The following is a 26465-nucleotide window of genomic DNA, read 5'->3' on the forward strand; positions in this document are numbered from 1 at the left end:
GCCATGGTGGATTGCATCTGAACTGGATCTGGAAAATAGGCTTGTTCCAGATCTAACACAAAACCTTTTAATCCTTCCTCCCAACTCCCTCCTACAAAAGGTATGTATTCAAATTTGAGTTTCTGACTCATGCCTTCCTCTAGCTGCAAAGTGCGAGGGGACGGGAAATGAGGAGAGGTTGATACTACATACTGATGCCCTAATTATCTGTGTCTTTAGGGCATATTCCCCAGGCTCTCTGCAGTTCATAGGCCACACCCATAGATGCCTTATATGCCTTTATTCCTGTCCCAAATAATCGAGTATGTGGTACATTTCCATTTTCTGAAACCAGTATGTTTTGAATGTTAACTTTTTCCTCAGAAGAGATGAACACAGAACTAAGTATTACTGGGCAAACAATGAAGTAAATCTGTAATTGCTCCTAAGTACCATAGTGACTATATGCTTCAAAAATGCAGATATTTCGTGTAATGGAGGAAGATGATCTTTGTCTCAGGAGAAAAACAGAAGACAGTGGTTATAATTTGTTGTGGAAGCCCCCATAACTTGCTAGGTGCTATCCAGCAAACAGGAAGAAAGTGCAAAAAAATGAAGATAACAAGCAACTTACAAAAAGTGAGTGGGGGGAGGGAGATATGATCAAAATACGTACCATTTTTATTAAATATACAAACTATATCCTCAACTGTCCCTCAACCTTTGAATTATTAGTTTGCCAATTTGTTGGAGAACAAATGGAAGCTGGGGGTGTTGAGGAGATTGTTGAATAAGATGAAGGTAAATTCAGAGAGCACAGAAAAAGACACAAAGAAGTTGAGTAAGAAACAGGTAATACTTCTCCATTCTTCTTTGTGATGTGATAGAGAATCTCTGTCATAGCTCATTTCAAACTCCGTCCATACGAGCCTTTGGGGTACTCACTGAAGAAAATGGATACCATTAATCCTGCAGTTGGATTAATCCAAGATTAGGACAGTCAGGCTAAAATTCTGAATTGTCAAATGAGCTAAGAAATAATAGAATTATGCAATTATATATGATTGCAATTACTATACAAAAACCTGTAATACATCTAATTAGCACAGTAACGATCTGAGGCACAACAAAAGAAAAGAAAGACAGTCTTTTTGTAAATAGAAAATGTTTTGCCTTCCAACACAGTTTCTGTTTCATAACCATATCATCTTAGGGGATGATAATACCTAAAGAATCAACTTTTTCTCATAGCTACTCATTGCATTTTTCACCAAATCACCGGTACCTCTAAATGATGCACAGCTATTTCTTCTCTAAATGAATGGGCAGAGGCTTGACTTAGACAAGTATTTAAAAAAATACTTTAGGGTGCCTTGGAAAATCCAGTCATTTATCTAACAGATCAGCTACCGCACATTCCCTGACAACATGCCTCAAACCTTGAGCACTAGGAACCACCTTCAGGGATTACTGGATAATTCACTGTCCAGACGCAATCAGTGTATTACAACTGTCAAACAGGGTTCCAACTAGAGTCATTTATGATGATGACACCTGTCCACTGGACCAAGACCATGAACTAAATTCTTATAGACCATGAAATGATGACTCTAAATTCCTCTTGACCCGGACCAGAATTGTCTTAGTGAGCAATGATGAAAGATTCTGCACCTTATAAAGAATTCCCCATGCCATCCAGTCTGTCTTACATCCTAAATTTTTATTATTTAATTGATGATATTTAAATTCAAAGTGTAAAAATGCATTAACAGTGCTCTCCCGAGCTCCATGCAATTGGAATCCTGAAAGGGAGAATCCCCACAGGGATGCTGTGTAGCATCTACTTGGTATCTCATCTCTAATCTCTCTTTTGGGAACAGAGTCCATTACTCTGACCCCCTTCTATGCCTCTGGGCCTCTCCCACTGCCGTGTGTGTGTCTGTGTGTGCACATGCACGTGTGTGCATGTGTGATGGAGCCTATAGGATTAAGGTTCAGAAATAAGTAGAAATTAGGTTTTGTGCCTAAATTAGCCTAAGTGTCGAGGAGTATTGGAATTTGAAGTAGTTAATATGAAGAAAATTAGCTATAAATTGGAAATAGAGAGTGACGGGAAAGTAGGAGTTAGCAAGGACATGACCCAGGGCTATGTTACCGCGATGTTTTGGTTATAATTGGTTTAAGCAAGGTTTTTAATGAGTGTTTTTGGGAATTGTGAATGCTTTATTAAAGTGCTATCTATACTGATAGTATGGGAAAAACATTGGTGTAGATGTTAATTGAAATGTGTAATGTAAAAAGCCAATAAGGAGGTGGCAGAAATATAATTATGGTACGGGCAATTTAATGTTAATTAGTGTTATACTGGAATATAAAAGGAGTAATTTTGCTGATTTGGGGAGCGCTCCAATTAACCTCTAAAGGGTACTGTTAGGTTCCAGGATTATAAGGCTGTACGTAGTGCTGTCCATGTGACACACTATTTCATCTTTGAGTGTAAGTATAGTTGTATTATTGTGTAAGTGGTAATTGCATCCTGTTTGCTTAACGAATCATTTCTCTTTTGAATAAAGTTTGGTTTTATCATTCTAAATGTTTCCTAGTGGTCCTCTACTAAATACATTTTCTGTAACTGACCTAGAGACTGGAACCTGAAAAGTAAGTTGGGTTTTATTGCGCCCTTATCTTTAATAACTTTAATATTAATTGGGGACATTTCAACATAAAGGTTATAAAAGGGGACACGTGATCCACAAAGTAGTTTAACCTAGTGATTCTGGCTGAGCTATACTTTGTGGAGGGCCCAGATTGGTGGCAGCGGGGAGAAAAACTTTGAACCGCTTTCCTGCCACACCTCACTCTGGAGCCTCAATGCTGCTGTCAGCCATACCCTCTCTTCCCTTGACATAACCCCTACGCCAAGGGGAGGCAGGAGAGAGTGGCACGGAGCCAGATATGTGACCCTACCCTTCTGTGATAAACTCCTCAGGTAGCTGGATAATCTAATTTGTAGCCCCTTTGCAATACCAATGCAAAGCAGTCCTAGGAAGGCCCAGGAGCTGATCCTGTATACATACATATATATTCTCTAGCTGTTGCTAAAATAGCTGTTATTTTATATAATAAAAGTAGAGTGATTGCAAAAATGAAACGCTTTCATTTGTAAACAAGTATTCTTCATATGCAAGTCAATAATATAGAGCTCGGTGAACAATTTAAAACAAATAATACATACACCGATGTCACCTTTTTCTGTTTGGGAACTGTCCATACCTGGGCACTGTCTCTGCCCTTGTCATGCTCACTTCCACCAGTGCCCAGTTCACAGGTTTGCTCTCGTTGCCTTGCTCTGCACACATTCCTCTTCACTACACAGAAACCTCTCTGTGTGCAAATGATAGGTGCTGAACTCAAGTGTTTTCACTATCTATTTTTTTTTCAGCAGCCTTCAGGATTGAGCCACAAAATAAATATGAATTATGTTCTTATGAATGAGATTTCACTCAATTTTCTATTGGCCAGTAATATTCTAATAGTAAATGAATAATTAGTTACTTCACTCTTGCATGTATTGCCATTGACGTTAGTAAGAAACTCAATATAGCTGCATAAATATGCAAAGTAATTACATATTTTACTAGACACATAATGATTATGGCATATTTCAGACCTGTCTGTATCAATTGTTTTCTGCAATTGTTTCATGTTCGTGCATTTTCATAATTTTGCTTGAAGAATCTCTACAGGTTAAATTTCTCACAGCTAGTGACAATAGTATGTGTGAATGTTCCATTAAGCATTAGTGACACAGAGTGTCTATTCATCTGTCATTTTTAAATATAGAGTAGAATATAGAGAAGAGGGAACTGTAAGAAAATCATTGATCCAGTCTCTTTAAAATACTGGTTTAAAATAGGTTTCCAGCCAGCACCATTAAAATGCTAAAACATGGTCATTAGCACAGAAGAAAAGAGCAGAACTCAATTGGAGTGGGGGATGGTATTTGTAAATAAGATACTAAGATCCAGGCAAGACCAAAGTGGAATTTGAAATGCTAGGTTCTGAGCAAGGAAATAGGCAAATAACTCCAGAGCAGGATGGTCTTCAGGGGATGTCAGCAGACGTAGAGGACAACTGCCATTTTATGAAAGACAAGAGACTATTCACCTGATCACATATTAAATAGTTGAAAGGCTGATATAACCTTGACCTGTGGGTCTGATATGATAATCAATTCTGTCACATGTTCAACACCCAAAATGGCACAAACTATAAAGGAATAATGGACTAGGATCTGAAGGATAAAATTGAAAAGGAAGATGACTTGAAACATCTGAGACTAGGGGCAATGTCCTTGACATGCTGCCTAGTAAGAGAGCGAGAGAGGAAAAATGATTCACTTTAAAGAAAGGTAAGACATTAATTATTTTCCCTAAACACACAAATGGGATCTATCAAGCTTAGACTAGATATGTCATCCAAAATATGTGGTTTGTTTTAACCTGATTGTCTCTCTATTCTTAGAAAATTCGGCCTCTGTGGTTTTGAACTGTTTGGGAACTTCATGCATACCATCCTGATGAGGTGAGGAGCCGACTTTATCTTTCAAGAAAAATAGCAAATGGACAGTGTCTGAACTGTTCCAGATTATCAATGCAAGGCCATCAACTAATGAGCTCTCCTATAAGGTGTGTTGCTTGCAGGATTGCATCCTCCAGATGCACAGGAAACAACTAATGACCGTGACTACACATCAAGTTTAAAAGGACCAAAATGACAATTATTGCTATAGTTTAAAAAGACAAAATGGCACAGCTTACAGCATATGTCACCATCAATGGTGGAAGCTGTAGCATCATACAATGATAAAACACCTGTCTTGTCTACACTATAGCTATTGCTGTAGCTACTACTAGCGATGTTGCATTGGTATATAGCCAAGCCTATAGTATGAAAAGAAATCTGGTCTTAACAATATACCCTTTAATTATGTTTACATATTAAAAACATATAACATTTCTGAAAACATATGCAAGCTACTTATTGCTGAGCCTGAATTTCAGACATAGTGGTTAATTATAAAAATTGTATCTTACTACTATGTACATAAAATTACTATTCTGAAATAGACTGATAATCCATCTAATCCAGTATCCTGATTGCAGAAGTGGCTATTGCATGATATATCAAATGAAGGTATAAATTCTCATGAGTCCAAAATTTGTAATACTATGGCATGGGACAGTGATATGCTGGAAACTCCCAGAAGTCCCTTGTTAAAATTCTGCCATCAAACTAAATGAAGGGCGTGGAATAATTTTTTGTGTGTGCCTCTACTGAAGAACATCTCTTCCTTGCCTAAATTCATGCCTGTTGCAGAGAACATATCCCTAGAGTTCATAAAAATCTTCTAAAGGGCACATTTGTTGTTTTTGGAATGGAAAAGACTACAACAAAAAGCAAGTATCTTAAAAGAAATTGCCTGGGAGAATCCTCAAGGTGCCAGCCTCTCCCGTTTACAAAGCCTTCACTTCTAATTACGCAGGTGGAACGCTTTGCTATGCCACATATGTAATATATATTTTCAGGAATAATGTCTCAAGATTTCCAGTCAATGCACTTAACGTAGATGTTTGTCAGATGAAGTTGCCTCATGTCTTTGTAAATACAGCCACCTTCTCATAAACACCTTCTCATAAACATAACCAAGGGAAATAAAACAATCCCCAATCCCTCTGGTTGACAAATATTTTGTACCAGAGAGGTAAGAAGGAAATTTTATGGGAGCCACTTTTGAAGATACTGGCAACACAGGACTTGTGTGATGCAGATATCTTTCTGCCCCTCCAGTTAGTGATCATCTTTTATCCTAGTACTGGAGGATTTTATATCAGCTGCTGTAACTATAGATGACACTAATTTAGGTAACTTTATAAATCAGCCATTAAACATTGATTTTTTAATATATTCACAGTTCAGTTCATTTGAAGATATAAAAAACAAACAAAACACGGCACATTTTCTTTTGTGTTAACCAACAAGCAGGTCTGTTGGTTTTAAAGTATAACTTGAAATTTGATTTTGGCTGTTTTAAGATTCATGAAATGATTTAGAAGTTAGAACAAAGAATTCCTTCAGCAACCTCAAGAGGTTTTAGACATTTATCTCAGTTGTTTTTAGTCATCCAGGTGTCAGTTCACTGAAGAGCATAATTTAGTGTGAACCAATTATTTTAAGAACTGAATAGAGATTTCAGAACTCTCTTCCAATTTACACTGAGCTGCAGCAATGTCATGCCTTTGTTGTTAAAGTTTAAGAATGTTACCTATGATCATTTTTACAACCAGGAAAGGCTTAAATAGTGTTTATGTGGGCTGTTTATCAAGCAGATTAGGCTTTTCCTCACAGTTAATGTTTATAGGCCCAACACACAAGCTTCAGCAACATTCGTTATGAGTTTCACGTATCCAGGGTCTGACAGTTTTATGATCCTTCACAGTGACTTGCATTCCTAAATCTAGGGGGCTCAGAGTTATATTTCAGTGATAACTTAACGGCCACACTTATCAGGATTATGATAAGCATCAAAATTACTCTTCTTAGAGGAGTGTGAAATTAAAACTGTAGCAGCAGCATATTTCTTTTGTGCATGAGCAGAAGTAATATCTGGCAAAGGCCACATGCATACAGCTTTGATTAAAACATGCATCAAACTAATTGCTCTTTCACACAGACACATTCCAACTTTATCAACATCCTTGTTTAACACTCTCCATTTTCCTTGGTGAACTGACTAGGCTGAGAAGATTAATTGATCAAAATAATTAACTGGCATTGTTGCAAATCAAATTTGCACAGATGAGGAAATGAAACAGGTGTAACCTGCATGCATTCTTGGTTGGTCTTTTGTCAAGAGATTGCAGTCTCAGTTTTAATGTAAGGACCTTGCCAGTAGTTATACATCACAAAACAAAGCTAAACTATGCATGCCAAATGCAGGGGGGGAATGATGCCTGTGCTGCATCACACCTGAACAGCAGCAGCACACAGACAATGAAAGGAAAGTGCCAGAAGGAATCGCTGGTGTGCAGTGATGAAATCAGGAGTGTTAATTAGACAGACAATATTTAAGACTATGTAGCAGCCTAACATGCCATAAAATTAAAGGACGGCTACACAGCAGGTTTACTGCACATCAGGAAACATTGACAAAGTTATGCTCCATAATCAATGGATGCCTTCAGAATACAACATTCTTAGGGTTTATAATATCATCTGAATTACTGAAATAGCTTTGAAATGGTTCCATGGGGGAAATTAATGAAACGCAACGAAATACACAGAGGAGCTAAGCTATATCCAATATTTCTGGCCTCATGGTAACATGTTGAGCTTCCAGCTGCTTGAGAACTGAATTTCAGTTCAGACAGAATTTCTGGTCCTTGCCGGTAAAGTTATGATGCCAAAAAGGAAGGATCCATTTGTTTTAGCATCTTTCATTAAGTAATCTATCAGGTTGTTCTGGTATAAATTTTGGAAAGACCCAGAACTGTTTTTCTCCACAGAATTAATAGAATGGGACAATATCAGCTTTTAAACAAGGGATGAAATGAGTTGCTCCAAAATCCCCAGACAGGTGAAATTTAGATGGCTCTGAGAGTGAGAGAGTTCTTTCAAAATAAGGTTATGATTACTGGTTATCCTAACACGAGTGGGCTCATTCTCATTCTGAATTTTTACATCCTGATCACGTGAAGAAGAGGAATGTTTGGTATTCCTAAAGGAGGTCCAAAACAAGACACCACGTGGAAATGCTTTAAGTGTAGTCTATGAATGAACAGAACACCATTCCCACGCATCATTTTTGTCTACATTCTCCTTTTACCTAGGGCTGTGTCCTATTTATTGTAAAACAAACAACAACAAAATGTAAAGTCAGCAATACAAGTCAAAGCAGAATTTAACTATGCAGAATAATTTCTGAAAAAATGTGAGTGACATAGGAGATGTGTGGCTAAAATAATACAATCAAGATAGGTTATTCTAAAAGAAAGTATGCCTGTGAGATTATGAAATTTTTCACACTAGTGTTATGGAAATGCTGAGAATAATTCAATTCAAATACCATAGTACCATGTTTCCTCTGATGATTTTTAATTAATTCTTGTACTATCATCATCCATGACAAAAAAGAGGAATAAATCCAAGCTCAGAGATCACAAGATAGTACCTCCTTGTGGTTATCTGGAAAATCAAACTGAAAGTTAATAATCTAAGGATACTCATAGAACAGCTTACTTTTAACTGGTTAATAAAACACATGATGAGAACCCTATAACACCTAAAATTTCCACTAATACTTCACAGATGCTTCAGTACATCATACAAACTCAAAGATGAAAGCACACCATGGAAGACAAAGTCATTATCACAATTTGAATCTAGAAGTCCCAATAAAAGGCTACTAAATCTTCCTTTAAAAACCCCGAATCTTGATATGATTGTAACAAATCTTTTGGTCTTTCTCAACACAGACAAGCTCATCAGAGAACTCTTAACATTGCTGTCATGTGTTTCCCAGAGGGTGCAGCAGCACATTCACACCAGCAGGTCATATGAAGTGTTAAATTATATTCATGTTCCAGAGGTTTTGAATTATTTAAATTTGGAAGATTATACTAACACTGAGCAGTATGAGTATATTCAAGACTGGTGATGGCTTCACTTACAAACGCCTGTTATTGCAGGAATTATAAATTGGCTGCTTAATTTGCATTTGGTTGAAGCATGGCCAAATACGTGGTTCGTCAAAAAGCATTTATTTTACAAAATGTAATTTAAATTGGTCTGGCTGATGGTTTCGTTCTGATCACAGAGAATTAGAAACAGAATAAAAGATGTTTGTTGCTTTTTAATGCTCCTCTAATAAAGGACATGCAGTAGGGACTTGCCAGTTTTGCCTTACATCAATAGAGAAGGGAGGGCGGCAGATTGTCAGACACAAATAGTAGTTAGGTGCCTAGCTGCCTTTTAAAAATCTCCCAGTTGTCAGTAGTATCCGATTTTCCTTATCCTTACTAGAGGGAATACCTAAAATACTACAAACCATGAGATAAAGTTATTTGATTACCTATGGAATTGTCCAAGGCAATTGGCAAGTTTTTAAGGGTGATCATTGTAAGACCCAACCTTGTACCTGCTGAAGTCAGCAGCAAAACATCTATTGACTTCAACGGGACTACATTCAAGTACACAGTATTTTTTTAAAAAACAACAACGATATACTGAAGAAGTGTTAATGTGTAATATGGAGTCAGCACTTCTGGGAGTAGCATAAAGCAAAATGAAAGTAGACAACATGTGGGACATAGACTTGCGTTCCAAGTAACAATCAGCTCAAAAGAGTCGTCCTCCATTGGGGTCCCTTTTAGGGCCAATGCCACAAACTCTAGCTCTGGGGCCAGTTCTCAATATGCTGCATTTCAATATCGAGGAGCTATTGGGGGCAAAAAGGGACATCCTCCTCCAGCTAGCTACACATCTTGAAGCACATGCAGTTGTGCTCCAGGGGACACACTCCATCATTGAAGTGCAACTTTCAGTTACAGTCTATGCTGTCGTGGCTCACCACCATCACAAGTGGTATGGTGACATCTTATGTTAAGCAAGAGCTGTCTGCTGTCACTATATTGACATCTGGTCCAAATGACATTCTAGAATTGGGAGGCAATAAAGCTGAATGAGGTTACTCTGATCAGTTTTTAGCAAGCCTCCATCCATAGGGTGACCAGATGTCCCGATTTTATAGGGACAGTCCCAATATTTGGAGCTTTTTCTTATATAGGTGCCAATTACCCCACACCCCCTGTCCAGATTTTTCACATTTACTATCTGGTCACTCTATCCATCCAACACTTCCTGTATCTTATTTTTCCACTTGAAAAGGCACAAAGTGGGGAAATGAGATCATCCAAAGTCATTTTCCTTAGATTGCTGATGCAAACCCAAGCCAATAATGACTGAAAAGTTTTACTGCCTAATGGCTGTTTGGTAGGCCCATATGAAATAAGTTTAGTGTTCTCCATTAAGTTCCCTCACAAATGTCTGACACCCTTTATGACAGTGTCAGACAAACAGACTGGTCTGGTCACCTCATGGTTAAGGCACACTATCAAGGCAGTAGGGGATATCTTACACTGCTGTTTTCACTGCATCTGATGTGTGGGCTGCAAGATAGTAAGTCTTTCCTGAGCATTAAGGGCTTGATTCTGTGCCATTTAAGTCAATGTGAGTTTTGCCATTAATTTTATGGCCTAGTGCAGAGGTGGGCAAACTACGGCCCGCGGGATCGTCCGGCCCAGCCGCTGAGCTCCTGTCCCAGGAGGCTAGCCCCTGCTCTTCCCCTGCTGTCTCCCCTCCCTCACAGCCACACTGCCGTGCGGGCAGCACTCTGGGCAGCGGAGCTGTGCACTCATGCAGGGCAGCGCGGCAGCGTGTCTGGCTCCGGCCGGACAGTGTGGCTCCCAGACATATTGCTCTGAGCGGCATGGTAAGGGGACTGGGGCCGGTGGGTTGGATAAGGGGCAGGGTGTCCTGGGGAGAGTCAGACAGCAGGGGGCGATTGGATAGGGGGTTTGGTCCCAGGGGGGCATGGTTTGGGGCGGGGAGTCCCGAGAGGGGGCAGTCAGGTGACGGGGAACAGGGGCGGTTGGATAGGGCAGAGGTTCGGGGGGGGCAGTCAGGGGACGGGGAGCAGGGGGATTGGATGGGTGGGGAATTCTGAGGGGGGCAGTCAAGGGGCGGGAAGTGGGAGGGGGCGGATAGAGGGTGGGGGCCAGGTTGTTTAGGGAGGCACAGCCTTCCCCACCTGGCCCTCGATACAGTTTTGCACCCTGATGTGGCCCTCGGGCCGAAAAGTTTGCCCATCCCTCGCCTAGTGTCATGACCCAAGCATGTCAAACCTGGGTCTGCAGGATTTATAGGAGCACCCGTGCTCCAACCCTCCATCTGACAGCGTGTTGATGCTTTCCTAAGACCCATGAAGCCCAGCCCCAGTTTGAGGCTTTGCCCCTGCAGTCCTATTCACAGAGTCCCAGAGCAGCTGATTGGCTGGCTGGCCCTACTTAAGCCAATAGCCGGAACAGGAAGCTGTCTGAATAACTGGACTCCAGTGGACTCTGGACCATGTGCCTTGTGCTTTCTTCTCCCGCTCTCGCTCCCGCTCCAGCAGCTTGGTGTCCTGGTATCCTGACCCTGCATGTCTCCTGGAATCTGATTCATGGTTCTGACCTTCAGTTTGTCTCCTGACTCTGACACTCTGGTATCCTGACTTGGCCTGACTCTGGTTCCTAACTTGTGGTTCTGATCTCCAGTTTGTCTCCTGCTTCTGACCTCCTGGCATCCTGACCCAGCTGACTCTTGTCTTGTGACTGTGGATTCTAGCTCTCTCTACTAGGTCTGGCTGCCCACGACCCAGCCGTGACACCTAGGTGCATGATCAAGCACTAGATTCCTATAACATTAATTAATAAAACAAAAAGGGCAGTGCGGGGACGAGGGGGGGGGAGATGACATTCAAAGGCACAAATTGTAATTAGGAGCCTAACTCCCATTAAAAGTGCCTTTCATTTGGGCTTTTGAAACCCCAACTCCCCTTAACTATACACATACACAAGATTGAATGTTCTCAAGTGGATATTACTTGCATATAATTAAATATATGCATGAAAACCCATTGGTTTCAATTGCTTTGTGTGTGCCAAGAATCAAATGATAATGGGAAAAATTATATATTAATCACTTCCTAGGGATTTTAAATACTCACCGTAAAACAGATGGCTTTTGTGTACCTAAGGTACAAATTCCTGGCAGGAGGAATATTATGTGATGGAAATGGGAACTACTGTGATGCTACTGAAGGAACTTTCAGCCCTCCTATAAGGTATATTACAGTATTTTTCCTTTTTCTTCCAATTGTGTTTCTGTTTACATACCTGTGTCCTCATTTGACCATTAGAGAATAGTTTAGATGCTAGCAAAGTTTAGATGCTAGCACATCCAACTTTCAAATCGAGCTACCATGTGTTTTGGACACTAGTTGGCCAGATGGCTGAATATAGATAAATCCTTGGTGGATCTCTCTATTTGTCTGAATACATACTGTACAGCCTACAGGAATACGCCTCAAATGCTGATGCCACTTTGTTTTTCAACTGTAATAAAGGTTTTTTTCTGTATAAATATTTTTCTTACTAAATACTACATGCAATTCTGAGCTTGGACAACAATGTGAATGTATTTTGAGTGGAACTCAGGGAAATATTCATAGCAAATTAACTTTTTAAAGGGCTGTACCCTCATCCCTTTTTCCCCTCTTCATAATAGTTTAAACAGACTGAGTTTATATGAATTTGTTTGTTGTTCAAAATTGGTCAATAAACACTTTTCAGCCTATTCACTCTTACTATGCTTATTAGACTTGTGTCTTCAACTATTAGTGACTATTCACCTAAGTTATTTATCTATTTTCTTCCCTGAATGGATGACAAACTTTTATACACAAGAGGAGAGAAATCAAAGATTTCGAGATGGACATAGGAACATTTCTAACATAGAAGTTCACAGCTAGTATTTATAGACATATAGTCACACTAGTATTCATGAGATGATGCTCTTTCCTCAGTCTCTTAAAATAAACCTCAAAACCCTCTAACAAAAAACATTGCTAACAACTTAAATCATTTGCATAAATAGTCTCAGAAAACAAATATAAGATTGTGAATGTCATTGGGGTAAGTAGTCTTTACGCCAGTGAATATTTGTGAAATCTTAATTGCATTATTAGCCAAGTATTAATTTTGAGGAAGGAAGTTGTAATTAAACTAACAGGGTTTATTTGTAACATCTCACTGAAAAAGATTACAGTACACTACGAAGACAGCTAATTTTCTTGTGCCCAGTTTTTCCTCCAGATTCTCACTTCTGCATACCAGGAGGAAATCTGTAGGTCAGATATAGGCAAAATATTTATATGATTATCAATAAAATATTCCGTTTATGTTCAAAGTAGAGTACAGCTGACTTGAGCTGCTCCCTAGAAATTTAACTCCAAAATAAGCATTAATATGCTCATTATAAAAATCACAAATTCACAGCTGTTCATCTGTGATAATCAAGATAAAAAATAAATGTGAAATATTTACAGTATATATTGTATTTCTTTTTGCAATCAATGCATTCTTCAGCTCAGAATATCAGGAAAAAGCTTAAAATGGCAGATTTTTTTCATAAGTGCACATCACTGCCTATGCATGCCTTTATATGAGAGATGATCATGTAGAGAATTGTTTGTTGTGCACTTCTACTTCATCGTGCAAGTTAAGTAAGTCCTTTTTCAGAAAAGGAGAGAGGTTTCTGTCCAGACAGTTTTATCTGCAATAACTGTTCAAGGTCAAGTGTGCAGCATATATCAAATAGCTTGGATGTCCAGGGGGAGGTTACCGAGGAGTCTTTGAACAATCTGTCCTTTCTAAAGAGTTGATGATTGGGACCAGTGGGAGTATGATGTTTAGATATTATGATGATGGTGCGTGACAAAATATGAACCTCAATAGACAGACCTACTAATTCAGTGATATGAATTTATGGAAAAACATGCTCTTAATGCTTAAAAGCAATCTGAATTCCAGGAAAAGACTAAAAAGAGGTGTCTACCACAGAGCTAGGTGAAATTTTTCAGACAAACATTTGATCCACTAAAAATGCAATTTTGGTCTACCCAAAGCTATTTACAAATTTGTCACAAATTATTTTTCTGGAACTTAGGTGGTGACCCTGCTGTCACTTTATATTAGTGGTTAGGGCACTTATCTAGGGGTCAATTCCTCCCTTTGTGTGATGTGGGGAAGAGATGTGAACCTGGGTCTCCTACTTCTCAGGAGAATGCCCTGTATGTGGAGATGCGTGTCTCTCACTCTCTCATGTTGAAGCAGTTCCACTGTGTATAAATAATTAAACAGTAATTGGAGCAGGGGGACTGGAACCTGGCTCTCCCATGTCTTGGGTGAGTGCTCTAATCACTCGGCAAATGGTTATCAGGGAAGTACCACCTCCTCCTCCAGCTATTTTGTGAATCTAGCTTAGGCTGAAGAAAATGTTTAATTTGTCTGAAATTAAATACGTTGACTTTTTCAATTTGCCAATAGTTTTTTCAGAATTTTCAGTTTTTGTTCAACCCAATCAACTTTTTTAAACTGCAGCAAACTGAGAAGTCAAGTTATTTGCCCAGCACTGCGTTAGCTCCAGTCAGAGCCGGATTTAGGGTCAGGTGACCAAGGCAAATGCCTAGGGTGCCGGGCTTGGGGGGAGTGGGACTTGGGGAGCTGTTTTTGTTGTTAGTGACAAAAGGGAAAATAGAATGTTTGAAATAATGTTTCAGGTATCCCATATGTGGATTCATTTCTCACTAACCTCCTAGAATGTTCTGGACCTTTGTAGAATCTTGTCGAACATTCCAGACTTTCTGAGAACTACATTTTCCTCAAACCTCCTAGAATGTTGTCAGCCATGGGTATACAAGGGGCAGGGTGTCACCAGTCAGAGACATATAAGAACAAACTGAAATGACATGAGAACCCAACTGCGATATTGTGCACCTTGTTTTATTGTGTAAATGTGAAAGTGTACTTGTGTTTTAAGACTTGAAGAGCGTAAGCAGTAACTGATAAAGAACATATTTAACGAGATGCCGGAGATATCCCCTATCTACGCAACAATACTTTTATTTCTTTTGCTATGCTTAACGTTTAATGTGATGTTTTCAGCATCAACTACCAGGTGGAAAATCCTTCTGTATAATGTTACAAATCTGACCATGAAGCTGTTAAGTGACATGCGCTGGGAGAGCCACATTGACAGTGTACGGCCAGTGAGGTACTAAGTGACTGAGGTTTATGATGCCCTTATGGAACTGGCGCAGTTAAGCAAAGCCAAGGCTGGAATCCGACATGAGGCACAAAGCCTGGCAAACCAGATCACGGACTTCAAATTTCTGGTCTCCATGTGGTTTAGCACGATATTCTGTTCCAAGTAAACATTGCAAACAAGGCATCACAAACTCAGTCAATGGACATTGTGACCGCTACTACTTTTCCTGGCTAAAGGCCAGGAAAGGTACTGGGGCTACAGAGGTGTAGCCTGGGAATAAGCAGAGGCAGCTGGTCCAACCCCCTGGCCGATGATGAGTGCTTTACAGATTGCAGTCTGCCCCAGTGAGTGGGGGCTACATGGTGACTGGCAGTAGCCACTGAGGCAAGGTGGGGATAGAGGGTTGGGGGTTCCCCTGGGTGGGGAGACCCAGATTGTGGGCTACTGCTGGGAGCAGAACCCTGATGTAGAGGGGCACTGGGGTCCGGGAGGGACACGGGGGCCAGCAGCAGGAGAGACACCAGCCTGCAGAGGGCACTCCGGAGGCTGAAGAGTTAATTCCCAGGACAACCAGCAGGAGGCGCCGCACCTGTGAGTCATTGCCTCGCTACAGGCATGAATAAATACAGATTTACGGATCTTATATGACAGGGATAAATCATTCATGCAAATCATGAAATGGGCTACAAATGCCATAAAAATAAGTTATTCAGAAGTTTAACAAATGGGGGATGGGGGGCATAGATGCTCCTCGCCTGGGGCGCCATTTGGTCTAAGGCCAGCCCTGGCTCCAGTCTTTATTGTGAATGAATCTGTGGCCACTTTATCAAGACTCAGTACAGAGGAAGAACAGCGAAAGGCAGATACATAAAATGACCTCCACTAGGAAGGCTTATCGGGGCAACATCACTGGAGTTTCAGTGTCTGTCTGCTGCATGGGGCAGAGGTCACATTTTACTAGCACGCAATGCTAATATGCTGCTATTTTCTTATGATCTTAGTCCAATCATGGAGGCCAAATGAAGACAGGTTCTTCTCTCCTCCTCCTGCCCTTTCAGGCTGTTTTTGATAATGGATGAAAAGTGTTTATGCTTTTTCCCCTGAAAAATAAAGAATAGCACATAAAATGAAGAAAAGCTGCTTTTAGAGAATCAAGCAGGATTGCTGTTTGTAAGAGGACTGCTACAGAGGCTCCAGTTTTGTCTTGAAATAACACGTTGCCCTCCAATAGCACAACAAAACAAAACGTTTTTAAAAATAAGTAAGCAAAATCTTAAGGAATGGAAGTGATTACCAAGAAAATATAATCCAAGCACAAAATATCATCCAAGCAGCAAAGCACACACAGATCTAGCTATATCATGGAACCAGAAGTGATTCCACAGTTAGCAATACAATTGCCTTTGAAACTTATTAATAAGACAGCTACCCAGGAAATCGAAGAACGTGTATTTTGTTTAAAGAATTATGTGTGGGTGTTTTTCTAAGGCAGTTTCTAACTCACCAGGGGTCAAAACAAATCTTACAATACAATATGAATTTATAAAGTGAATTTATAAAGTGCTTCATGTGATAACCTAGGCACTCTCTCTAGAAAATGAAGACAAACACAAAATAAAGAATAGTTTGCAGAGATCACTTGAGGCTTGGAGAAAAAATAGACATCTTCTTAGTGTTAAGCAAGGGCAGAAAATTCCGTGACCTTGAGCCACAATTAACATAAGCAAACAATTTATGAGAGTGCTTAATATATTAATAATTACAGGGATTGAGATGGAACAGAAGGAAGCAGAAGTTTAGGTGAATAATAGGGTCAAAAACATGCAAGATTTCAAAAGTAAAACATGAAATAGGAAAAACGATTTTAGTGACTGAAGCTATGAGCAAAACGTTGACAATTTGTTTCATAATTATAGTTGCCAAAAATGAGGTTCTCTTAGGGCCAGATCCTGCTCTTACACAGTCCTTCAGTAGGAGTTTTGCCTGGAAATGACTGAGAAATAATTTCTGGATTCTGCTCTCAAAGAATAAGACAGAATTACACCTTTGCAGTACAGGAACACTGGCCTCATTTTATGTAGCATTTGGATCATGGCTGATGCTTTAAAAGCAGTAAACGCGTACTTAATTGTTTATCAGATTTTAGATAAGACTCAGATTTGGAATGTATTTTTTAACTCTTTATGATTCCTTTTTTATAAAGTTGTCAGTGTGCAAGGACTGTGCATAGTCCTCTCTTTAGTTATGGCTTGATACAGGTCATATTTATGGGATTTATTAGACCATGTCTTTAATATTGCCTTTTTTATATGTTTAATTTCCCAATGACAACTTTTAATGCTGTATTAAGAAAGGATTGCCTGGGTAGTGTCAGGAAGAGAGCAGGGATTTCAGTTGTCCAATATCTTTCTGATTGTGGCAAGCGTTAGAAAAACAGAAAATACCCTCATTTGGTTATAACAAGTTTATAGGTCAAATGTTACATGCATAAAGGAGCATGCAACTCCCACGGACTTTACTGGGACTTGTATGAAAGTAATGTAATCAAGGGCAGACTTAATCTTAGATTTTAACCTGGGGGTTTAACTGATGGAGTTTTTACAAACACCTTTCCTTTTGTCCAGGTGTCAGTATGATGACACCTCCAAACATCCACAAGTACTGCCTTAACCTGGAACTACATAAGTTTAAATGTTTTAACACTTGTTTAAAGAAAATTCAGTATTGTAAAAAGCTAAACTGGTTGCAGATGGGAGATGTAGTGAATAGGACTACAAATCTGTCCTAGACAGAGGATAAGACAGAGGAAAAGGTAGGACCTTGTAGTAGTCAACCAGGCAACTAGGAGCCTTAAAAGAATAAAGTAGACCATGGGAGAAGTTCATAGATTTAGAGATCTTAAGGCCAGAAATCTGACCTCCTGCATAACACAGGTCAGCATTTTATATTGCAGCAGGTAATGAGGTAATGAGGTAATATACTAGATAATTTGTATTACTCAAAACTCTGCAGTAAGCGTACTTCCCCTGCATGGATGGAATTCCACAACTGGACAATGGAACCTGGGGCCCAAAGGCAAAGTCAGACAAAATGAATTTGACAGGTATCATGAAAGAGGTAGAGCATGTGCTCTGAGGCCAGAACAAACAGAAGAACAGAGAGAAATCTAAGTTTTTTTTTTCTTCCTCATAAGGTTCAATTACAAACAAAAGTCTGCAGGCGTTAAGAAAATCAGAACCTTCCAAATATCAGTCCTAATTAGTAGGGCTGTCAAGTGATTAAAAAAATTCATAGTGATTAATTGTGTGATTAAAAACATCACAATTAATCACGCTGTTAAACAATAATAGAATACCATTAAATATTTTTGGGTGTTTTGTTCATTTTCAAATACGTTGCTTTCAATTACAACACAGAATACAAAGTGTATGGTGCTCAGTTTATATTTTTATTACAAATATTTTCAATGTAAAAATAGTATTTTTCAATTCACCTAATAAAAGTACTGCAGTGTAATCTCTTTATCATGAAAGTTGAACTTACAAATATAGAATCATGTACAAAAAAACTTGCATTCAAAAATCAATGTAAAACTAGAGCCTGTAAGTCCACTCCGTCTTACTTCTTGTTCAGCCAATCACTCAGACAAGCAAGTTTTTTTTAAAAATATGTATTAATATATTTTTGCAGGAAATAATGCTGCCCGCTTCTTGTTTACAATGTCACCTGAAAGTGAGAACAGGTATTCTATTTTACCCTACCAGCGCCAGTGCCTGGCATGTGCCCCGTCACAGCCTGCTATAGACTCTCACGTTGACATTGTCATTTGTGATGGACATTCCAAGGACAAAGAAAATAAAACTGAAGAAGGCAACAGATAAGTACCTGACCTCAAACTGCACAATCCTTAAAGTTTGGGTAGGTTATAACTAAGGTATATTTTAACTCCCAATGAACAGCACTGTCTAAGGAGACAGCCGTCTTTATCCCTGCAACAGTCAATCTGACAACTGTCCACAGACTCCGAGCATCAGAGTCTTCAAGAAGAAATCCTGCATCTCCCCAAGCAATATGAGAGTAGGTCCATAAAGACCATTCCCATCATTAACAGCAGCTTCAGAGGAGGCTAGTCTAAGATTTAAACTCTGTCCCCCAAAGCACTTATCTTAGATGGAGAAATGGTTACCAAAATTTCAGTGTTTATAGTTACTCCTGGGGGCATTCTGCACCAAAAAATTAAATTCTGTGTATAATATTTTAAAATTCTGCAAATTTTATTTGTCAAAATAACTCTACATAGTCACACTAGTTTCAATTATTTTGGTAGTTTATTTCAAAATACCAGTCAGCTGGTATGTCTGTAACAATACAGACAAACATAAAAATGCCCCTGGGAGTAGAGTTAAAGAAACCCCTATGACAACCCAGTTCTTGTTTCTCTGCCCCCTCCCTCCAGAGCCCAGCCGGGGGCCAGACACCCACAACCCCTCTCCCCCAGAGCCGACATGTGTACCCCCCCAAGCCAATACACCCAAACCCCCACATCCCCGAGCCCAACTGCGGGCCACCCCAACAGCTAGATACCTGCAGCATGTCTTCCCCCCCAACCAAGCCCAGCCATGGGGCCCTCCTGGCCCAGATACCCACACCCCCTCCTCCTCCTCAAGGCCCAGCTGCGGGGCACCCTTGGCCCAGATACCTGCATGCTCTCCCCCCCCCACCCCCGAGCCCAGGGATCCAGAGGAAGAAACAGTCTTGAATGGAGTTTCCTGTGCACCATCCTCTCCTTCCCTCAGGGCATGCTGGGAACTGCGGCTGCCAGGAACCCTCTAGCTCCCTCTCCCTCCCCGCAGCAGTGTCTTCTACGTGTGAGCTGGGCTCTGCAGAGTCCAGTGGCCCCTAGTGGCAGCTACCACCACTGCAGCCCATTTCTGTGTGGGAAAGGATATTCCGCATGCACGTTAATTCCTGCATTAAATTCTGCATTGTGCAGTGGCACAGAATTCCCGCAGGAGTATGTAGTATAATGGGTCAGATACATCAATATACTCAGTCACCGAGGCAACACAAGTGAGAAAGTGTGAATCTAACCCAGTAGTTATTCAGTATCCTTAGAGTGATGCGGATAATGCACACTAAACATGTATACATATATATCATACATGCACATATTACCAAATTTTGATATTTAGTGAAATTATGTTACTAGTTTACAGTAGTATTTTGTCTAATTCCCATTAGTTGTAATCTACTTATGAAATGAACAGAATGTGTAATTCACAAAATTATAAATAAACAGTTTCATTCTGTTATGTTGTGTCTCAGACATTCACTCTTACAATTGCATAACTATGTCATTTTATGCAGTCCGAGTAAAATCCAGAATTAAGATAATATACTGTGATTTTTCATTTGATCTCAACAGGGTTGTTTCCAAAAGTTTGATGTAACAAAATTCAACAACAAAAGCTACCCTAATACAGAATGTCATACTGTTGGGTGGATTAGAATTAAGTAAACAAATGCTGCATCCAAAATGAAGTACAAATAAGCTTAAAAGTAGAGTTATATACAAGTGCCAGAGGTAAAACAGCTGCACCTTGCAAGTGGCTCCATTTTTATGTGTCCCTTTCTGAATAAGAGTGCTCTTAAATTGTTTGTAGCAAACAATTTTTGTATGATTGCACTCTTTTTCGTACTTTCAGAAGCTTTTGACAAAGCAATGCTGAAAATTGTGTGCACCATTTAGCAGACAGAGAAGCCGGAATTAATGAATAAGAAAGCCCCAAAGCTCACTTGCCTTTTGTGCCAGATGTTCAAAACATTTTCATAAGAAAATGCCAACAGTTTTTTCCAATTTATGCTCAGAATAGACTCTCTAATACATCTCATTATTGTCTTTTTAGTGCTACCAAAATTGGCTTCAAGAATAACATCTGTGTTTTGCTTGCTTGAAAGTGTTCTCCAAGAAAAACTGATAGGAGAAGTCAAGGATTAAATGTCCTATGTAACCTAGTTAGTACTGATATCCCTCTGTGATATTTCAAAACAATTATTTATATGCGTTGTAACCTTCAAATAGCTTTTGAGTTGTAAGATTAGGGAAAGTATCAGAAAATCTCCCAAATTACACACACACACACACACACACACACACACACAATCTCTGCTAAGATTTTATATTGACATTTTGCAGATTCTAATTAAATATAAGGTATTAAAAATTGCCTGCTATAATACAGCAGATGTTTGGCATAATGGAAACGGTTATAACAGCAGTTTATTAGCATTTATTAAAATTACAAACCAACTATTACTTTAGTTTTTCAGCAAAATCATTCCAACAGCCATTGTTGTAATTATACTTCTGATTCCTCTCATTTGCAATTCAAAATTTCCTCCTATTGGTAAATCAGACTTTCCTTCATCAAAAAGAAATCTGACTACACTTCATAAAAATATCCTTTCTTGGGTCTCATACAATGTTTCCATGAATACCTTGGAATATTTTCCTCCCCGTCCCTAAACTACCTCCCTATTTTTGACTGTGCCCATAGAAAAATGAAAACCTAGCCACCCACACAGACACATTCACATGTTCACTGAAATTAAACAGGAGCACAAGGGAACACAAGACGATAACTTTGGCAACAGAAGGACTTCTCAGCTGTTACTGTTGGAATTCGCACCAGTCTTTACATAATAACTAAACTGAAACCATCATTGCTGTTCCACAGCAAAAATTAAACAATGTCAAAGAAAAGAGATTTGTCAAAGACACTCATTCTGTTCCTTGCATCCACTACTTTTCTTCCTTTAATGTAATCATCTACTTTTTTAAAATTTGTCATAAAATATATACCTGTTCAAGCTACGAAGAAGGGAGAGGTGAATGAATGAAAAGATTAATTTTGTTAAAAAATAATCCTATGTTGCCATTCGTACAGTGTTGTAAAATGCCAAGGTTCATCTGACATATTTGGAGGCTTTGCATTTGCATGAAAGTGCTTCTGATCTTGTGATAAACATATTTGTGTTTAACTGGCACACTAAATAAGAGAGAAAAGAATCCGGAAACTATGTTATTGTTGCAGTAAATCAAATTCAGTTATACACAGTGGGTTATCTATTTTGTTGCTTGTGAAGTTACCAGGACAAAGTTTAAGGTGGGTCTTTCCATGTGAATGTGAAAAGGGGGAGATGGATCTCTATGTCAGAGGTTTTAGAAGCCACAGACAGGTGTCTCACTGAAACTTTTTTTACATGCAGTGTATCACTTTGGCTATGGGATACAAGAAAAACTACGCAAGACCCATACAGAGCTTCATCTCTGAGAGCCAAAAACTGGCGTTCAGTGGAAAAACGGGAAAGAGCCCTAAACGCTTAAGAGTAACAGTGCTCCTGTTAGAACAGCCTCCATATTTGCTTTAATTTTGGTTGCTGCTTTTCCCACACTCCCTCCACACAGGTTTTCTAAATGGAATATCTCCCTCCCAAGCTGCAAACTACCTCCCCACCTATTTTTTTGTCTCACTTTACTTGTACTTTCAGTAGTACATACTTTACAGCCTGACCCATGACATCACATTTTGATTTGGCTCGACTCCTCCAGAACATTATGCAAAGGTGTCTAATATTGTTACTAAAATTGCTTAGCTAATGCCATATTTTAAGACACCAAACAGGCTCTTGGAAGTGGAAAATTTGGCCTTTAGCATGCTGATGAGAATTCAGGATATTTTTACTTTTAAACATATTATTTATGACTCCCCCAATAGTATGTGTTGTTTAAACTACAGTAGCTTCTTCCCACAGAACAAACTGTAATTGTGGAAAATGACCACTTTTGAAGTTTAGCACCTCTAACCTCCCAAATCTACAAAAAGAATTTTCACAAGGTGAGAATGTGCTAACCCTATCAAGGTGAAGGATATAACTATCGAATCATTGTGCCCTGAATAAAGGGCACTGGGGCTAGACTCAACTTACATTTAATCTCTCTTTGTTGATTTTATAAAGCAGTCACTTACTGAGGGTTTCCATAGTAACAAGAGAGCTAATTTTTAATTTTTAAGATCCTTCATCCACTTAACAAATAGATACTGTAGCCTAAAGAGTAGCAAATACCACTCTTGCTGTTCTGGTGTTATTTAACTACTGTGGGGAAAAGTAATATATAGTTTTCAATAATATTGGAGGGTTTTTTCCTCTCCCCTCAATGGTCAGATATATATATAAAAAAAAGAGTTCAGGTTTACTTACATCTTTGGTTTCTGCGTTTGCTCTTGTACATAGTCATTGTGAAGAAATTCCACCCTCTAAGAAGTAACTGCCTTGAACACAGACACAAAAGAAAGGAGATTGTGCTTCTGCTTTGCAGTGAGACAGTTGCTCACTGACAGAAGGTAACCAGCAATGTCTCAGTGAAAGCCAGGGTAATACCATTTTTGTAAAATCCAGGGGAGATGCTACTGGCTCTAACTATTTTCTCTAACATGAACCCTAGAGAGCAAATGAATTTCTTCCTTTATTTTCCCTAACATTAGGGAACCTCAAATACAATCCATACAGGATAAGGTGTCATACTAAGCCATGCTGCATTAAGAATGCAGTAATTTATGATTTAATAGTTTGACAAGAAAGATTCCATGAAATAGGAGAGGTACATGGAAAATATCTTGCATAAGTACCTGTATGCATAATTAAAAACTAACTTTTCATTGAGAGGCTGCAAAATATGCACGTAAAGGCATTAGAAATATTATACACCCAAACTTCAATTGCTGACTCAGCAAAACTACCATTAGGCTAAATTAACAGAATTTTTGCTTTAGGAATATGGACTACAAAACTGGGCCCTTCATGAATACAAATAAGTTTTGTAAGAGTTACTATGCTAACCAAATAGATATGATCAGAATCTAAAAATTCCATCTTGCTTTGGGTATTTATTTCTGAATTATTTTCTCATAGACTTTAAGGCCAGAACGGACCATTATGATCAACTACTCTGATCTCCTGCACATTGCAGACCACAGAACCTCACTCACCCCATCCTGAGCCATCTTTTGTAGGTGACAAATCTGAGGAGTTCTCACAGATTGAAGTGTCCCTAGAGGAGGTTTTGGAATTAATTGAGAAATTTAACAGTAACAAGTCACCGGGACTAGATGGCATTCACCGAAGAATTCTGAAACAACTCAAATGTGAAATTGTGGAACTCTTAACTATGGTTTGTAACCTGTCCTTTAAATCAACTACTGTACCCAGTGACTGGAAGATAGCTAATGTAACGTCAATATTTAAGAAGGGCTCTAGAGGTGATCCTGGCAATTACAGACCGGTAAATACCGGGCAAATTAGTTGAAACAATAGTAAAGAATAAAATTGTCAGACACATAGAACAACATAAATTGTTGGGCAAAAGTCAACATGGTTTCTGTAAAGGGAGATCATGTCTTACTAATCTATTAGAGTTCTTTGAAGGGGTCACCAAACATGGACAAGGGGGATCTAGTGGACATAATGCACTTAGATTTCCTGAAAGCCTTTGACAAGGTCCCTCACCAAAGACTCTTATGTGAATTAAGTTGTCATGGGATAAGAGGGAAGATCCTTTCATGGATTGAGAACTGGTTAGAAAACAGGGAACAAAGGGTAGGAATAGATGGTAAATTTTCAGAATGGAGAGGGATAACTAGTGGTGTTCCCCAAGGGTCAGTCCTAGGACCAATCCTATTCAACTTATTCATAAATTTATGAATTATCTGGAGAAAGGGGTAAACAGGGAGGTGGCAAAGTTTGCAGATGATACTAAACTGCTCAAGATAGTTAAGACCAAAGCAGACTGTGAAGAACTTCAAAAAAGATCTCACCAAATTAAGTGACTGGGCAACAAAATGGCAAATGAAATTTAATGTGGATAAATGTAAAGTAATGCACTTTGGAAAAAATTACCCCAACTATAAATACAATATGATGGGGGCTAATTTAGCTACAACTAATCAGGAGAGAGATCTTAGAGTCATTGTGGATAGTTCTCTGAAGACGTCCTCGCAGTGTGCAGCGCAGTCAAAAAAGCGAACAAGATGTTAGGAATCATTAAAAAAAGATAGAGAATAAGACGGAGAACATCTTATTGCCCTTAGATAAATCCATGGTATGCCCACATCTTGAATACTGTGTACAGATGTGGTCCCCTCATCTAAAAAAAGATATAGTGGCATTAGAAAAGGTTCAGAGAAGGGCAACTAAAATGATTAGGGGTTTGGAACAGGTCCCATATGAGGAGAGATTAAAGGGACTAGGACTTTTCAGCTTGGAAAAGATGAGACTAAAGGGGGATATGATAGAGGTATATAAAATCATGAGTGGTGTGGAGAAAGTGAATAAGGAAAAGTTATTTACTTGTTCCCATAATATAAGAACTAGGGGCCACCAAATGAAATGGGCAGCAGGTTTAAAACAAATAAAAGGAAGTTCTTCTTCACTCAGCACACAGTCAACCTGTGGAACTCCTTGTCTGAGTAGGTTGTGAAGGCTAGGACTATAAAAGGGTTTAAAAGAGAACTGGATAAATTCATGGAGGTTAAGTCCATTAATGGCTATTAGCCAGGATGGGTAAGGAATGGTGTCTCTAGCCTCTGTTTGTCAGAGGGTGGAGATGGATGGCAGGAGAGAGATCACTTATCTTATGTAATACACCTATAACTGCTGGCTGAGTTATTGATTTAAAGACTTCAAGTTACAGACCACCATTTACTTTCGCTTAAACCAGCAAGTGACCTGTGCCCTTTGCTGCAGAGGAAGATGAAAACTCCACAGGGTCTCTGTCAATCTGACCTGCAGGAAAATTCCTGGTGAACAGTTGGACCCTGAGCATGTCGACAAGAGCCACCAGTCAGACACCTGGAAAAGAATTCTCTGTCGTGACCCAGAGCCCTCCCTATCTGTGCCCCATCTCCAGCCAATGGAAATATTTGCTGCTAGCACTCACAGATCGGCTACATGCCATTGTAGGCAGTTTCATCATACCATCCCCGATATAAACTTATCCAGGTTTTTTGCCCCCAACTGCTTCCCTTGGAAGGCTGTTCCAGAACTTCACTCCTCTCTGATGGTTAGAAACCTACATCTAATTTCAAGTCTAAATGTGTTAATGGCCAGTTTATAGCCATTTGTTCTTGTCTCAGCATTGGTTAACTTAAATAACTCCTCTCCTTCCCTGGTGTTTATCCCTATGATGTATTTCTAGAGAACAATCATATTTCACCTCAGCTTTCATTTGGTTAGGCTAAACAAGCCAAGCTCCTTGAGTCTCCTCTAGTAAGGTAGGTTTTCCATTCCTCTGACCATCCTAGTAGCCTTTCTCTGCAGCTGCTTCAGTTTGAATTCATCTTTCATAAACATGGGAGACCAGAACTGCACACAGTATTCTAGATGAGGTTGCACCAGTGCCTTGTATAATGGTACTAACACTTCCGTACCTCTACTGGAAATAACTTGCCTGATGCATCCCAGGATTGCATTAGCCTTTTCACAGCCACCTCACATTGGCAGCT

The 26465-nt window shown here is 39.3% G+C and overlaps 1 protein-coding gene across 14 annotated transcripts in view; it reads right to left on the bottom strand.

Annotated features, from left to right (window-relative positions):
* RALYL (RALY RNA binding protein like) overlaps positions 1-26465 on the bottom strand; it is a 581991-nt gene that overhangs the window by 142016 nt on the left and 413510 nt on the right. Inside the window, exon 1 of one of the 14 annotated variants that reach the window (XM_074944175.1) lies at positions 23167-23329. The exons of the other annotated variants lie outside the window; for them this stretch is intronic. Coding sequence (XP_074800276.1) covers positions 23167-23203 — 37 coding nt within the window. The 5' untranslated portion in view covers positions 23204-23329. Of the gene's footprint in view, positions 1-23166; positions 23330-26465 lie in introns of those variants that run through there. 14 annotated transcript variants of the gene reach the window in all.

This window comes from Natator depressus, chromosome 2 (assembly GCF_965152275.1).
Source record: "Natator depressus isolate rNatDep1 chromosome 2, rNatDep2.hap1, whole genome shotgun sequence".
NCBI classification, from domain to species: Eukaryota; Metazoa; Chordata; order Testudines; family Cheloniidae; genus Natator; species Natator depressus.